Consider the following 18,409-nt stretch of genomic DNA (forward strand, 5'->3'; position numbering starts at 1 on the left):
GAAGTTTTTAACCTCCTCCAAAATTTGGTTTTAGCTTTATGCAAATGGGTATAAATAAATATTCAACCACTAATGGTCAAGCCTAACCTGACCAAAAACTATCAGTCCCAGGCACACCCAGAACACACACGCACGCACACACATCTATACATATTATATACATATATGCAAGTACACCCCCCTACATGCATGTGCATGTGATCGTACCTGGTTGCATGCACACACGAGGCAAGTTCATTGTCCTGGTAATAATGACATTCAACGGCAAAGACTGCAATACACCAACTAAAATATAACCGACGAAACTTTCTTTTATTATCCAATCAGGAAAAAAACATTGTTGTTGATAATATATTGTTGTACCTAATGAAGCCCACCATACATTTCTTAGCAACAGTTGACACCACCATACACCACTGACCCACAGTTGACACCACCACACACCACTGACCCACAGTTCACACCACCATACACCACTGACCCACAGTTCACACCACCATACACCACTGACCCACAGTTGACACCACTACACACCACTGACCCACAGTTCACACCACCATACACCACTGACCCACAGTTCACACCACCATACACCACTGACCCACAGTTCACACCACCATACACCACTGACCCACAGTTGACACCACTACACACCACTGACCCACAGTTCACACCACCATACACCACTGACCCACAGTTCACACCACCATACACCACTGACCCACAGTTCACACCACCATACACCACTGACCCACAGTTGACACCACCACACACCACTGACCCACAGTTCACACCACTACACACCACTGACCCACAGTTCACACCACCATACACCACTGACCCACAGTTCACACCACCACACACCACTGACCCACAGTTCACACCACTACACACCACTGACCCACAGTTCACACCACCACACACCACTGACCCACAGTTCACACCACCATACACCACTGACCCACAGTTCACACCACTACACACCACTGACCCACAGTTCACACCACCACACACCACTGACCCACAGTTCACACCACCACACACCACTGACCCACAGTTCACACCACTACACACCACTGACCCACAGTTCACACCACCATACACCACTGACCCACAGTTCACACCACCACACACCACTGACCCACAGTTCACACCACTACACACCACTGACCCACAGTTCACACCACCACACACCACTGACCCACAGTTCACACCACTACACACCACTGACCCACAGTTCACACCACTACACACCACTGACCCACAGTTCACACCACCATACACCACTGACCCACAGTTCACACCACCACACACCACTGACCCACAGTTCACACCACCACACACCACTGACCCACAGTTCACACCACCACACACCACTGACCCACAGTTCACACCACTACACACCACTGACCCACAGTTGACACCACCACACACCACTGACCCACAGTTGACACCACCACACACCACTGACCCACAGTTCACACCACCATACACCACTGACCCACAGTTCACACCACCACACACCACTGACCCACAGTTGACACCACCACACACCACTGACCCACAGTTCACACCACCACACACCACTGACCCACAGTTCACACAACCACACACCACTGACCCACAGTTGACACCACCACACACCACTGACCCACAGTTCACACCACCACACACCACTGACCCACAGTTCACACAACCACACACCACTGACCCACAGTTCACACCACCACACACCACTGACCCACAGTTCACACAACCACACACCACTGACCCACAGTTCACACCACCATACACCACTGACCCACAGTTGACACCACCACACACCACTGACCCACAGTTCACACCACTACACACCACTGACCCACAGTTCACACAACCACACACCACTGACCCAGAGTTTACATCACTGGACAAAGACTCTGCATGTTTGGTTTACTATAGTCCACAGAAGGCAATAATGTCAACATGCCAAGTATGAAGGAACAAAAGAGCACACAGATAACTTAGCAATCTCTCATTAGCAAGCCAATGAGGACGTGAATACAGCATTCCTTAAGGGACACAACAAAGCTCTACCTTTCAAAGACACCATAGGCCTCATAATAGTAACAATAACAATAATAATAAATAATAATAATAATGACAATAAAAACTTGTAATTCATGCCAATCCCCACAGACGCCATGAGCCTGCAACCTCGTACACTGTCCAGAATACCAGTGTCTTGGTCGCCGTGTGGTCCGAGCCGCCATGAGCCTGCAACCTCGTACACTGTCCAGAATACCAGTGTCTTGGTCGCCGTGTGGTCCGAGCCGCCATGAGCCTGCAACCTCGTACACTGTCCAGAATACCAGTGTCTTGGTCGCCGTGTGGTCAGAGCCGCCATGAGCCTGCAACCTCGTACACTGTCCAGAATACCAGTGTCTTGGTCGCCGTATGGTCAGAGCCGAGCCACACACACACACACACTCTTGGAAAAACGCCTCAAAATTAGCAGATAGTTTTTAATGCTTCTACTAACAGTATCAAACAACATTTCCACCACAATGGATACCAATAACATGCATGGTTTATATACAGCATACCCCTCCCAATGCACAACTCCTCAGAACCCCAGTGCCTCTTGCCTGTACACAGCTCAGATATGTAAAATACACATGCCAGTTTTCAACTATTAAATCAGGTCATATATTATAAAGACACACAAAAAAAAAAAAAAAAAAAAAAAATAATCATGGAAATTTGGTGAACTCAAGTCATTTTTTGACGTGCATAAATTACTAATAATAAATATGTCAATCAATGCAAATCAAAATATGCCCCAAGCAGTTCCATATTAAACATTCTTGAACTCATTGAACAAATCTATATACATATAAAAAAAAAAAAGGTTAAAAATTGAAGATGACCTTGTACTAAGCACACATCTGCAACTAGTAATGCACTTGAGCTGCACTCAGCCACTTGAGATAACTGACTTTTGCCGCAGAAATCACCGCATGACAACAAATCCGAGTGAATGTAACAATATGACTAAATGGTTGCAATCACAATTCAACTTTGTCTTATATTACCATTTACACACTGACTGAAAACAATGCAGATAAAAATGACAAAGAAATATGTTTCTGTATAAAACATTACTGTATTTAAAGAGAACACCAATCAAGGTAACCCATCCATATTGTATTAACGCACTCTACTTTCCACATTATTCAGCGTGACCAACAATGAAGATGCCTACAATGATGAGTAGTAACACCAGCATGTAATTATTTTAATGGGGAGAGTGTGGCAGTGTCTCCTATAATTCCAGGGCAGTGACTTAATAAATTAACTTTACAATCAGATACTGGACGTCCCGATTCACTAAAGTCTGCTTGGCCCACTCCATCACTGGCCTGCGACATGAGTGAATTATCACTTACGTCTCCCACCGGACCAGACCCTCCTGCTTCAGAAGCAGAAAAAGAATTACCTGCACTGAGGTCAAATCCTGCAAGATTAATATTATTTTCCTGTACAATATTGGACAAAGCCTGTGATATAGTGTTAAGCTCTTGCTGGTTGAAGGAGGAAGAGATAATAGAGTCTATTGGGATGTTACCAGCAACAAGTTCATTTAAGGTGGATTCGTCCAAACTTAGCGTAGTGCCTTCTTCCGTTAATGGAGGTGTAGACGAGGCAGTGGTGGTGGTGGTAGTGGTGGTGGTGGTGGCTGCAGCAACAGTTGGAGTTCTACATGGGGGACTATGAGCTTGTATTGGAGAACCTATTGAGTGATCATCATCGTCATCACCCCGATCTGTGTCTATCTCACCCTTGTCGTCTGCAGCATTCTCGAACTCTCCCGTCTTACCTTCTGCAACCAAAACTAGTTATTAAAATAATGATACTATTTCATTATAAACATAGCTTTTATTACAGTAAAGAATGCTAAGCAGTATTATCTTATTAATACAAAGACAAGTTACTGATGAATGAAGGCCTCAAAGCTAAAACCAGAGACATCAATTACCCAGCCTGTGATGCTGTATCTTATAAATCTTATAAAATCATCAAAACCGAGAATCCAACTAGATACTGTTTGACTGCATGAAGGTGACCCCTGTGGAATTCCTGCAACAGCGTATCTCACAATACAAGAAAACAGTCATTGGTCATTTATTCAAACACATCAAAACAAAAGATGTTTGAAGCAATTGAGCGTTCAAATGTATTGAAATGCCCTTTCAAGTGGGGACCTTAGTAGTTCCCCCCAAAAAGCATGCCTTGCTAAGTAATGGTCCGCTGATAGATATTACTCTACTTATTGGAATTTTTTATAATGTTTCTGAAACAAACAGTGCTATAATGAGTCAACACTGCACAGGGAGCACTAAACATGGTACAACCATATTAACTCTTAGTCATTTACTATAATTTGGAAATAAAATTCAACATACAATATAATGCTGAATAGGTGAATGATTAGTTATTGTACATAAAGCAGAGTAATGGTGTATGGGCAATAAATGAAAATCCTGCAGTTTCCATGCACATACAGAACATGAACGGCATATATCACCTGGAGCATCAAAGAGCTGTGTTAACTCATGATCTGGGATACGGTTCAAGACATCTTGGAGGTCACGCGGGTCCAACAGACGAGATGCTGCATCGAGGCCTTCTACCATACCCTCCATGTCGTCATCTAGTTCACTCTCCTCTGCTTCAGCCACAGAATCTGTTTGCACGAGGTCGCAATCATCACTTCTAAACGCAGATAACTTATGCTATATAACAGTGCACCCATCTCAAGACTTGATAAATGTTTAGGAATATGTCAACTGACATAAGAGAAATGGCTAACAAAATAAAGAACATAAAAACATGGCTTTGAGTATAAATATAAAGCTCCTTTCTGAGAATAATAGTCAGTTGCTGCCTTGGGTAAGCTCCTGCCTTTCCTATAGACACAATTATATACATACAGGACATGTCTACATTTCTCTCTGGTGCAATCAGCCTATTTTTAAACATTCTCACCAGATCACACTGGGGTAATGGAGATAATACAGTATATATTACTCAATCCAATTAGGAATGACATTCAGGAGGCTCACCAATTTCCACTCAAAAACTCCTTCCAAGTGCTACTCGACATCTGAGAACACCACGGAGTTAATCTTCAATTGGAACAACAAGCCAATATATATATATGGTGTCCCAGAACTAACTATCTCTGGCTCAAATGAGGCCACAACTTGACCATGTCATGGCCTAGTGGTTTAAGGCGTGTGCTAGGGAGTACCCAGAGCATAGGTTCAAATCCTCATCACAGCTCTTGCTGATTTTTTCATTGATACATCATAATGTGATTTATCTGTGTATTTAAAGAGGAAGCGTTAGAGGTAGAATTCCTGGGTGATGGATGGAGCCAGAGTGCATGGGGGAATTGTATGAAACCCTGGTTCGGCTTCAGTAGAAGCCTCAGGAACCCTCGTGGATTCAGTAGATTCCTGTCAGAAATTTCCGACCTCAGTTATTAACTCCTGGCATACCTAGATGGAAGGGTTATGTCGGGTTTATACTAATCATACTAACACTATTGAATATATTGAGAAAGTCGTAGCAAATTATTCCCACGCAAGTCTGGGAAAGTTTGGCGTCAGCCAAGCAGTCGGAGTACTCAATGTTTCTCCTAATAAATGCAATGTTTCCAGTTAAATAGTTAAAAAATTAAGAAAACTATTTATTACAACTGGATATATGAATAATTTATAATGAAATAAGTCTCTTCCTCCTATAACTGATAAGTAGATTCGATAAACTAGACGCATCTAGAATGGATGAGAGGAAGGGAGAGGCGTTAGCCATGCTCACGCCAGTAAGCACACGACTCCCCAGATGCGCGGACTGTGATGCTCTGTGGCAATTAGTATGTGCTTCCTCCCTTAAACTTTGCCACACAGGATAGAAAATTCTGCCCAACCGACGAGCTCTACAAACATGGAAGTGTTATTCGAGACAATATTAATAGTTTATATTGCTGGCCGTTGGTTATAGCTAATTAGTTGTTTCGGTTATGACACAAGCAAAACCCCCAAAACTGGGTAAGCTTCATTCCAACTAATCAATCAATCTCCTTGAATGTGCTATATATGTCTTGTAATCAACTTATTCCTAGTCAATCCTCTCGGCAAATGCAGTTCAAGACAAAAAGAGAAGACACCGTATTGACCTGTAGTTCCAGAAGAATTCTTAAGTCGCCATTACATTGACTACCTACGAGGTATCCTGACTGTGACTGAAGGACAACGAGAGCTTCTTACCAGGCCGTTATGACATTAGAGCTAAGCTCAATTATTTACACTAATTTGTAGAATACTAATCACATAGTCTTGTTAACCGCCTTAAGTGGAATAGATTTCAAAATTAAAACCCCCCAATAGTGTGGAAGGGTTGATACTTGGCAGAGAACCTAGATCAAAAACAGTCCACTTAAATTATTTAAAATTACAGTCCATTCATTATTTAAAATTACAGTCCATTCATTATTTAAAATTACAGTCCATTCATTAATTAAAAAAATATAATTAAAGTAAATAATAAATTGTAGTAAATTAAATCAAATAACTCCTGCCAGAAATCTCTCCCACAATTCCCTGGTTGCAATCCTTTTGACCATGTCAAGGTCTAGAGGTCTAAGATGTGTGCTTGGGAGTACCCAGAGCATAGGTTCGAATCCTCATCACGGCTCCTACTGATTTTCTCATTGATATCACATTAATGGGATTTCTCTGTGCATGAGACATATGTGAAGCTCATAGAAGCAGCATGGATTATGATGCTCAGCGAGGGAGATTAATTGAGCATGGAATGTGAGGCTCACAAGGTGGTGTGGAGCATTGAAAGTAATGCTCAGAGGGGGAGATTGAGCATGGAATGTGATGCTCAGAGAGGGAGACTGAGCATGGAATGTGATGCTCAGAGAGGGAGACTGAGCATGGAATGTGATGCTCAGAGAGGGAGACTGAGCATGGAATGTGATGCTCAGAGAGGGAGACTGAGCATGGAATGTGATGCTCAGAGAGGGAGACTGAGCATGGAATGTGATGCTCAGAGAGGGAGACTGAGCATGGAATGTGATGCTCAGAGAGGGAGACTGAGCATGGAATGTGATGCTCAGAGAGGGAGACTGAGCATGGAATGTGATGCTCAGAGAGGGAGACTGAGCATGGAATGTGATGCTCAGAGAGGGAGACTGAGCATGGAATGTGATGCTCAGAGAGGGAGACTGAGCATGGGATGTGATGCTCAGAGAGGGAGACTGAGCATGGGATGTGATGCTCAGAGAGGGAGACTGAGCATGGAATGTGATGCTCAGAGAGGGAGACTGAGCATGGGATGTGATGCTCAGAGAGGGAGACTGAGCATGGGATGTGATGCTCAGAGAGGGAGACTGAGCATGGAATGTGATGCTCAGAGAGGGAGACTGAGCATGGGATGTGATGCTCGAGAGGGAGACTGAGCATGGAATGTGATGCTCAGAGAGGGAGACTGAGCATGGAATGTGATGCTCAGAGAGGGAGACTGAGCATGGAATGTGATGCTCAGAGAGGGAGACTGAGCATGGAATGTGATGCTCAGAGAGGGAGACTGAGCATGGAATGTGATGCTCAGAGAGGGAGACTGAGCATGGGATGTGATGCTCAGAGAGGGAGACTGAGCATGGGATGTGATGCTCAGAGAGGGAGACTGAGCATGGAATGTGATGCTCAGAGGGAGACTGAGCATGGAATGTGATGCTCAGAGAGGGAGACTGAGCATGGAATGTGATGTTCAGAGAGGGAGACTGAGCATGGGATGTGATGCTCAGAGAGGGAGACTGAGCATGGAATGTGATGTTCAGAGAGGGAGACTGAGCATGGGATGTGATGCTCAGAGAGGGAGACTGAGCATGGGATGTGATGCTCAGAGAGGGAGACTGAGCATGGAATGTGATGCTCAGAGAGGGAGACTGAGCATGGAATGTGATGCTCAGAGAGGGAGACTGAGCATGGAATGTGATGCTCAGAGAGGGAGACTGAGCATGGAATGTGATGCTCAGAGAGGGAGACTGAGCATGGAATGTGATGCTCAGAGAGGGAGACTGAGCATGGAATGTGATGCTCAGAGAGGGAGACTGAGCATGGAATGTGATGCTCAGAGAGGGAGACTGAGCATGGAATGTGATGCTCAGAGAGGGAGACTGAGCATGGAATGTGATGCTCAGAGAGGGAGACTGAGCATGGGATGTGATGCTCAGAGAGGGAGACTGAGCATGGGATGTGATGCTCAGAGAGGGAGACTGAGCATGGGATGTGATGTTCAGAGAGGGAGACTGAGCATGGAATGTGATGCTCAGAGAGGGAGACTGAGCATGGGATGTGATGCTCAGAGAGGGAGACTGAGCATGGGATGTGATGCTCAGAGAGGGAGACTGAGCATGGGATGTGATGCTCAGAGAGAGACTGAGCATGGCATGTGATGCTCAGAGAGGGAGACTGAGCATGGGATGTGATGCTCAGAGAGGGAGACTGAGCATGGAATGTGATGCTCAGAGAGGGAGACTGAGCATGGAATGTGATGCTCAGAGAGGGAGACTGAGCATGGGATGTGATGCTCAGAGAGGGAGACTGAGCATGGAATGTGATGCTCAGAGAGGGAGACTGAGCATGGAATGTGATGCTCAGAGAGGGAGACTGAGCATGGAATGTGATGCTCAGAGAGGGAGACTGAGCATGGGATGTGATGCTCAGAGAGGGAGACTGAGCATGGGATGTGATGTTCAGAGAGGGAGACTGAGCATGGAATGTGATGTTCAGAGAGGGAGACTGAGCATGGAATGTGATGCTCAGAGAGGGAGACTGAGCATGGGATGTGATGCTCAGAGAGGGAGACTGAGCATGGAATGTGATGCTCAGAGAGGGAGACTGAGCATGGAATGTGATGCTCAGAGAGGGAGACTGAGCATGGAATGTGATGCTCAGAGAGGGAGACTGAGCATGGAATGTGATGCTCAGAGAGGGAGACTGAGCATGGAATGTGATGCTCAGAGAGGGAGACTGAGCATGGGATGTGATGCTCAGAGAGGGAGACTGAGCATGGGATGTGATGCTCAGAGAGGGACACGCAAGTGATAAATAATCTGGAGAGAATCATCTGTATGCAACATGGACAATTTCTCAATGATATTTAGAAGAGCTACTTATAAAAAAAAAAAAAGTACCAATGAAAATCCCCAGACTGACCTGTACATGAAGCTGTTGAGAAATGTGGGGAAGTTTGTGGGGTTGTGGGGGAAGGCTGTGGGGAGGAGAGTGAAGACTGACTGGCCATAGGGGGTCGTACACTGGTAGATGGAATCACTGAACACATAGAATTGGAAGATCTCCTCCGTTTCTTGCTTCGCTTGCCGTATCTCGACAAAATTGGCATTTTGTTCTTTTTCCGAGATCTTTTAGGCTTTGGAATCTCTTCCAAAACGGTTTTAACATTATTTTCCTGAAAAGCCGAACACAATCATGGAATTAATCACCCAGAAAGCACAAGGTGGAGCACATACCTAAATTTAGATGTTTGGAATGCGTGATGGAGAATAAGAAAGGTGTTTAGGGAAAATAATGAATTCAGAGAAATGTAATTACTTTAAAGTTAGTGGGTGTTTTGAACACACCTGGTGAAATAGCGTAGTTAAAAAAAAACTTGTTTTTGTCATAACATTTTTTGTGATATATGTACAGGTGTATATTTTAGAAAGTTAGAAGTGTATACAGTTAGAAAGAGAAGGTCTTTTTCACTTAATAGAAATGTAATTAACTGAAATGTAAGAAACATTTCCAAGTACAATACCGTAATAGAAATCCCACACAAGGAATAGAACAACTGACTTCCGAAGCACATAAAGTCTGTCTGAAACATGTTCTTTTGCGGAAAGCCAGAAAGAGGACCAACTTAGAGAATGCAGATGGAACTAAAAAAGAAGAAAACAAAATAAGAGAAATGATTAAGCAGGCATGACTAGCCCTTCAAAGAAGGAATAATTATTTAAACAGGGAGATTGAGGAAATCGAGACTGAAGCATTCGTATCAGATTGAAGAACTGCAATTAGAACAAAAAGCCAGACAAGAGATAAAGAAAACTCCAAAATATTTCTTCACATACGGGAAATCAAAAGCAAAAACCACGGTTAGTATTGCACCTATTCTTATAAGTAAAGGTTTATACACAGAGGATAACAAAGAAATAAGTGAAATCCTGAAAAAGTAGTATGAGGGCATGTTTAGCACCTCCAATAAATAGCTGAAAGTAGAAGATCCGGACAGCTTCTTAATGTGCGATATCCAAACCTGAGAATATAACTGATATCAACATGAATGCTGCAGATTTTGAAAGAGAAATTGACAACATGCCCATGCACTCGGCCCTGGATCCAGACTTATGGAATTCAATATTTTTAAAGAAATGCAAAATGCCAGTAGCACAGGCACTCAGTATATTGTGGAGGAAGAGCTTGGACACGGGGAAAATGCCAGATGCACTTAAATTAGTAGATATAGCTCTCCTACACATGGGAGAAAGTAAGGTATTTGGTAAGAATTATAGACCAGTTGCACTAACGTCCCACATAATAAAAATATTTTAGAGTGTGATTAGGAGTCAGGTCTCTAGTTTCATGGAGACCAATGACCTCCACAACCCAGGCCAACATGGATTTAGAGCAGGAAGATCATGCCTCTCACAGATACTTGACCACTACGACAAAATCACTGCGGCATTGGAAGAAAAACAAAATGCAGATGTGTTATACACAGACTTCCCAAAGGCATTTGATAAATGTGACCATGAAGTAGCTCACAAAATAAAGTCATTGGGAATAACTGGTAATGTAGGACGCTGGGTATTCAATTTTCTGTCGAACAAAACACAAAGAGTAACAGTCAACCAAATCAAATCGAGTCCAAGTGCAGTTAAAAGCTCTGTACCACAGGGTACATTCCTTGCACCGCTGCTTTTCCTTATTCTTGTATCAGATGTACACAAAAATACAAGACAGCTTCATGTCATCTTTTGCAGATGAGACAAAAAATCAGCATGAAAATTACTTCTGTTGAAGACATTGAAAATCTACAAGCAGATATAAATAAAAGATTTTGACTGGGGTGCAGAAAATAACATGATGTTTAACAGTGATAAATTCCAGGTACTCAGGTATGGTAAACATGAGGACCTTAAACAAAATACAGGGTACAAAACACAATCAAATCTGCCCATAATAGGAAAGCAGCCCGTAAAGGATCTGGGAATAATGATGTCTAACAACTTAACGTTTAGGGAGCATAACCAAGCAAATATAGCATCAGAGAGAAAAAAATGATAGGATGGCTTATGAGAACCTACAAATCCAAGGATTTCATCACAATGGTTGTACAATTCAAATTACTTGTGATGTCTCATCTTGAGTACTGTTCAATACTCACTTCCCCCTTCAGAGCAAGAGAGATTGCTGAAATAGAGGGAAGACAGAGAACACACACAGCATACACAGACACGATAAAGCATCTAAACTATTGGGATCGTCTCAAAGCTCTCCAAATGTACTCCCTAGAAAAGAGACGAGAGAGGTATAAAATAATATATACATGGAAAATACTGGAGGGGCCAGGTCCCAAATCTACACGGTAAAATAACAACATACTGGAATGAACGACATGAAAGGAAATGAAGAACAGAACCAGTGAAGAGCAGAGATGCCATAGACACAATCAGAGAACACTGCATGAACATCAGAGGTCAACAGTCGTTCAGCATCCTCCCAGCGAGCACAAGAAATATTGCCAGAACAAACGTGGATGTCTTCCAGAGAAAACGGGATACTGTTCTTGCAAGAAGTGCTGAACCAACTGGACTGTGGTGGATGTGTGGGCCTGTGGGCTGCTCCAACCAACAACCTGTTGGACCAAGCACTCACAATTTAAGCTAGGCCCCAGGCTGGGCTTGGGGAGTAGATCTCCCAGAACCCCATCCAGGTACAATCCAGATAATAAATGTAGTAAAAGTATTGTATCTATCGTATCAGGGTGGAGTTGTTATTGTACTGGACGGATGCTCGTTTGACTGTTGTTGTTTTTGTGACCGGGAGATCAGCTGTGTCTTGCATGTATACAAGTCGGTGGAATGTACTCTCTTACTTGCTGTTTGTTCTAGCTTTAGTCATATGCAGTTTGCTTATTGTTATAGTCAATAGACAGTGCTTAAACTGTAAATATGTATAGTATATTATATGACTTGGTATTATTGCAGGATGTAACTGCACTGTAATTATTTGATCAATAAAACCACAAGTCTGGCAAAGCGTTTCTTTACCTCACTAACAAAATGCAAATTTCAAAATTAAATTTTTAGCTGCAGCCAAAATGTTGTTAATTCCATTTATTAATGTGGACTTTTCATTCAAAAATTTGTAAAGAACATATTAAATCTGAAACTACAGAAAAGTAAATTTATGAAACTGGTTTGAAGAAAAATAAATTACAGTACAGTATAACCTTGAGTCTACAAACTATATAGGACCAACCCCAATTTTTTGCAACTGGAGGCATTTGCACGAATTTTTTTTTGACAGTAAAATGCTGCAAGTGTTTCTTGTAATGTTACGACCACCTATGAAAATTAAAAACATAATTGGAGCCATAGTACCAGTTACCATTCATACCCTAATATTCGGTCCTTCTACATGGGGCTAATGTCCCTCGGCAACATTTTAATTTCAACCTATCATATGAAGGACACCTACCAAGAGAACCCATCTGTAATCTAGCTACATCTAGCATATATCCCACACCCTTGCCTTGAAATCTCATTTTCAAAGGAAGAAGGACCCAAATTTCATTCAATTAAAATGTCTGCAACCGGACATAAAAAAGAATTATCAAATTTTGTTTTAAATAATTTAGCCATTTTGCAATGGCTTTTCCAAGGCCCCCAACTCTCTCTTCTAATCTTGTGACCTTCTTTGAAAATCATTAAAAAAGTGATTGGAGCCCTATTCAGTTCCCACTCATACTTTTCATATATCCCTTGCTCTATGGGTAGATTTCACTAAGGAATTCTTTAATTTAAACCTATAACATGATGGTCAACTTTTCCACAAGTGTGTGAACTGTGTTCCAACATCCTAAGCACATCCACACATTCCCTGCTCCTGTGAACTCTTGATCATTGAACCAGGCAAGTAAATCTGGCTTGGAAGTTTAGAGTTTCAACTGGAGGTTTGTTGATGTATTGTTCCACTGTACTACCCAAATTTAATTACAAATAATCATATCACTAGAATTAATAACAGAATAATCAAATTACCTAACAATGAAGCAAAAAACATTTAGCAGTATACATAATTACTTCACCTGTGTTTTGCTATGCTGCGAACACAGTGGAAGCTCATGGGAGACATCAAATACGGGCACCCGACACAACGTGTTGTCTGGGTGCCGTGCGGTGCAGTGAGTATACAACTGTTGATCCACATTATACATGATATGCCGTAAGCAGTGTCTCGTCCCAGGCAACGAGAGTTCCCGACACTCTCCGCCACCCTCGCCGTCATTGTACACACACCCCCGTCGCATCAGCACCGATGATCTAAACCTAAAATAAACATGCCCATTATTTGAAGCACTTACACAATCTCAAAGTACCTTCTAATGACACACACACAGAGATCACACTAACGTGATGCATCAAATGAACAAATCTTTTACAAAATTTTACCTTCTAATGAGTTTATTTACATTTTTAAATTGCATCTATAATGTTCAAACAATCATATTACTGAGGAGTAATATTATTAAACAGCTAAAGAATGAGTAACATCAGTAGCAAATATTCAATATTTATATCAGATATTACAAATAAAATTTTAAACATACTGTACTTTAATAAGTATCAAGAACAAATTACATTATTTAATATCTATATAAAATTATTAAAATTAGTTTCAAGTGTGTGTGTACTGTATACAGTACTGTATACATAATGGGGAGCTGCATTTTATGTATAGATACTCTATGGAGATGTTTATCAAGTTTTCTTTCAAACATTGCAAGAGGTAGGCTGGGTATGGCCCGTACATTTAGATGGAGGGTCTTGAAATGTTCGAGGCCCTTAATGCTAACAGAATTGTTTATCTCAGAATACCTATGGCATCCCTATTTGTCAATTTTGCAATGTCTCTTGGTCATGTAAGAACTTGCTTCAGAGAGCAGATTTGAAACCAGTCTCTTCAATATTTTGCAGGTGTATATTAATGTCTGTCTGTCTCACTCTTGCCTGCCTTCCAAGGAGTACAGTTTGAGAGATTTTAAGTAGTCCCAATAATTTAGGTGTTTTATTGAATATATTTGGGCACAAAGTTCTCTGAAGATTCCCCAGGTCAGCAACTTCTCCAGTTTTGAATGGGCTTGTTAATACTGTACTGTATACAACAATATTCCACCCAAAAGAGCACTAGTGACTTAAAAAGTACAATCACTGGTTTGGCTTCTCTTGTTTGAAAGGTTCTTGTTAACCAGACTCATTTGTTTTGCTGTTGTGACTACGACTATTGTGATCATCAATATTACGTTCTTCTGACATAATTACTTCCACTTTTTTTTGCACTTCTTTTTCTCTCTTACAGTATGGTTTCACTGCATTTTATATGTGGTACAAAGGTATAAAGCTTTCCACTGTGTTTTATTTAATTGACTGCTATTCTTTGCATTCTCTGATGGAAAATTGAATATCCATTGCCCTACTTTACCTGTTATTTATTATGACCTCACTTTGTGGGCTATCACTCCATGGTTACATTTACCAAATGCCATGTATACTACATCTGTAAACTAAAGTCCATGTATACTACATCTGTATACTAAAGTCCATGTATACTACATCTATGTTCTTTTTCTAGTAATGCATCAGTGATTTTATCATAGTGGTCAAGTACAGTAGCTGCAAAAAGCATGATCTTCCAGCTCTAAATCCATGTTGGCCTGGGTTGTGGAGGTCATTGGTCTCTATAAAACTGGAGACCTCACTCCTAATTCCTCTCTCAAAAACTTGTATTATGTGGGACATTAGTGCAACTGGTCTATAATTCTTAGCCAATGCTTTGTTCTTTCCCTTGTGTAGAGGTGATATATCTGCTGCTTTAAGCACTTCTTTTATCTCCCCCCCTCTGTGTGCAAGCTTCTTCTCCAGGTTATACCAAGTGCTTGTGCTACTAGCACTTTACATTTCTTTATAAATATTGAATTTCAGGAGTCTGGACCCGGGACTTAGTGCGTGGACATGCTGTCGAGCTCTCAAAGTCTGCTCTGTTTGTGTTGGTATCAGTTATATGTTCAGGGGTTTGGATATCACACAAAGAAGCTGTCCAGATCTTCCACTTCCATGCTGTTTATGCTGTTTATTAGAGTGCTAAACATGTTATCATATAGCTTTTTTAAGAATTCACTAATTTCTTTGTCATCCTTCACTTGTAAGCAAAGGTTTAATCCTCTTGGATGTTTTTTATTTCAACTTCACATATGTGAATAAATATTTTGGATTTTTCTTTATCTCTTGTATGGCTTTATGTTCTAATTGCGTTTCTTTTATCTGATTGCCTTAGTCTCTGTTCTATTTTGTCAACATGTTTTAATTAGTCTTTCTTTGTAAGGATAGTCATACATGCTTAAGCATTTCCATTACTTTTTTCCTACTTCTGTAGTACTGTCTGTGTTCTCCTTCTGGCTTTACAAAAAGGAACATGTTTTAAGCAGACTTTATGTGCTTCAGCAGTCAGTTCTATTCCTTCCATTTTTATATATATATATACTGTACTTAGAACAGTTCCCCATTGAATATTTGTAGGTTCCATTTTAATTTTTCCCAGTCTATCCTTTTTCTTTTAATTTAATTTATTGAATAACCCCTCTCAGTTGATAACTTTTTTTTAGATCTATAATATATATAACAACAAGTAACCCCAAAATAAGCAACATTTGGACCCAAGAAGGAAGGGGCCAATATTGAGGTACCACATCAAAAGGGTTCAGGCAACTGTTGCCATTCTGCATATCACAAGTCTTCCAACTATTTCAGTAATCCCTTCCTCTCTATCTCATACAATGATCACCATCTAGTTTAGAACTGCACTGACCCTGTGTAGTTAAGAGAGAGAACCCTGAGCAGGAGGGTTTCCAAAACCTCTTGCAACTTGCTTTGTATCAAAATACTTAACACAGCACAGCAACTCTTCTGCCGTCTCTCATAAACTGTACAATCGGCATGTATCGGTACACAGTGTGCCATTCTATTTCATCTTCATCTAATTTCACTTACACAAAGTACCAGCTAGAAGCACCCAAACAATATTAATTATGTGAACATAATGCATCTTTATTCATTAACTCTAAACTAATTATTTACACTGCTGCTATTTCTCATGCCATACAGCCAAAACTGCATAACACATCAAAAACTTTCCAAAATCCATCTACATCAGCTTTCATTATAAGTCTCCAAGCCCACAGCAGAAGTGAACATCTTTTCTGTTTTGCAGATGCTTTCTTATCTGTTATCATCTCAAATCTAAGAAGCATGTCATATAAGCTAGTCCTTATATATAGTCTCATTTTTGCTATCTTCTTTCATCTTTTATGACTATTTAGTTCAAAATTAATTAGTTCTTTAACTAGTCTGCCACACACTTTCTATTTATATAATGGAACAGTCACTACATCAATCATTCTGTGATCTTTCACAAATGTCAAAGATAAAACTCATGCCTCCCCCCCCACCTCCACACCTGAGCACTTCTCCGATCCCTTGACCACACTGCAGTGAGGCGAGTATACTATCGAGCTCATCTCCGTATTTCACATTTTGTTCGGCTCTCCATACTTTAAGAAACATGCACTCTCCACATCAACCTTATCATTTAATCTCCTCCTTTCATACCAAACATTGACATTGTTAAATCTCCAATTATAATCATTTAACTTTTATCAAAATATTCTAACTTTACATATTTTCTCAAGATCTAACTCCAGTCTACCACTTGGATCTCCTATGTATTCAGTTCTCCCTGTCAAATGTTTGTCTGCAATTGTTTAATCCACTTGCAGCCCTTGCCTCCATGTGCGGTCAATGGTGTTTCCTAGTTGGAGAGATCCACAGCAGGTCATACACTGGGCCTCTGGCAGTATACACCGCACGGTACACACAACATGCAGTCCACCCCGCAGTGTATACAATGAATCACCCCTCTTGTCAGGTGTCAGCACTGTCCCCCCACACCTGACATCAACTGACTACTTCACCTTCTACTACAAATCTTCATCTATCTTTATTTGAGTATTACAGTATTTCCTTTACCTTATAGCTCTATCTCTAACCTCAACGGCTGCTCTCTCATCAATTTTGTTATTTCTTCACTCACATTTACCGTAAGTGTACTTTGATTACAGAAACATCGGTGATGATTACGGATACAGAGTACAGTGGTACCTCGGAATGCGATTGTCCCTGTATGCGAGGTTTTCGGAAGGCGAGCAGTATTTACTCCAAAAATTTGTCTCAGAAGGCGAGGGTTACTTCGGGACGCGAGTTTGTCGATACGCGTACAGGCCGACCTAGCGCGTGGTGGTTCGGCGATCGTCGCCCCTCCGCCCCTCAGTTTACCATTGTCTCGCGCTCAGTGACTACCCCCACATCAATTCTTCTCGCGGATTTTCAGTGTTTTGTTTGATTTTTGGTGATTTGTCTATACAATTTGTTATTATATATCTCACCATGGGTCCCAAGAAAGCCAGTGGTAAGGATAAAGGCCAGAAAGCTCATGTGAGGATGACAATAGAGGAGAAACAAGAGATCATTCGGAAGCATGAGAACGGTACACGTGTTGTTGAACTTTGTAGGCAGTACAACAAAGCCACATCAACAATATGCACTATACTTAAGAAGAAAAATAAGAATATGGGTGCTAAAGTGGCAAAAGGAGTAAGAACATTAACGGCACAAAGACCACAAATACTTGAAGAAGTGGAAAAGTTGTTATTAATTTGGATACACGACAAGGAGTTGAGGGGTGATAGTGTTTCGGAGGCCATTATTTGTGAGAAAGCCAGGGTGTTGCACGAAGACCTTCTAAAGAATACCCCTGCAACGAGTGATGCAGATAAGAAAGAGTTTAAGGCAAGCAGGGGCTGGTTTGAAAAATTTAGAAAGAGAAGTGGTATCCATAGTGTTACAAGGCATGGGGTTATGTGATGTGATTATGGAAGGGGACTCCCCTTCCAAACAGTAACTCCTCTCCTCCTCCCCCCTCCTCACCATCTTCCATACGCCTACAGCACTCGA

At 41.4% G+C, this 18,409-nt stretch overlaps 1 protein-coding gene across 10 annotated transcripts in view; it reads right to left on the reverse strand.

Moving 5' to 3' along the window:
* Positions 1–3,065: 3,065 nt before the first annotated feature.
* LOC123767081 (INO80 complex subunit D) overlaps positions 3,066–18,409 on the reverse strand; it is a 76,533-nt gene continuing 61,189 nt past the window's right edge. For 9 of the 10 annotated variants that reach the window (XM_069304785.1, XM_069304782.1, XM_069304781.1 and 6 more), the window contains 4 exons: positions 13,432–13,672; positions 9,276–9,528; positions 4,568–4,726; positions 3,122–3,862 (listed from right to left, as the gene is read on the reverse strand). In XM_069304785.1, coding sequence (XP_069160886.1) covers positions 3,273–3,862; positions 4,568–4,726; positions 9,276–9,528; positions 13,432–13,672 — 1,243 coding nt within the window. In that variant the 3' untranslated portion in view covers positions 3,122–3,272. Of the gene's footprint in view, positions 3,863–4,567; positions 4,727–9,275; positions 9,529–13,431; positions 13,673–18,409 lie in introns of all 10 variants that reach the window. The other variant, XM_069304786.1, reaches the window with a different exon arrangement.

This window comes from Procambarus clarkii, chromosome 53 (assembly GCF_040958095.1).
Source record: "Procambarus clarkii isolate CNS0578487 chromosome 53, FALCON_Pclarkii_2.0, whole genome shotgun sequence".
Taxonomy (NCBI): Eukaryota; Metazoa; Arthropoda; class Malacostraca; order Decapoda; family Cambaridae; genus Procambarus; species Procambarus clarkii.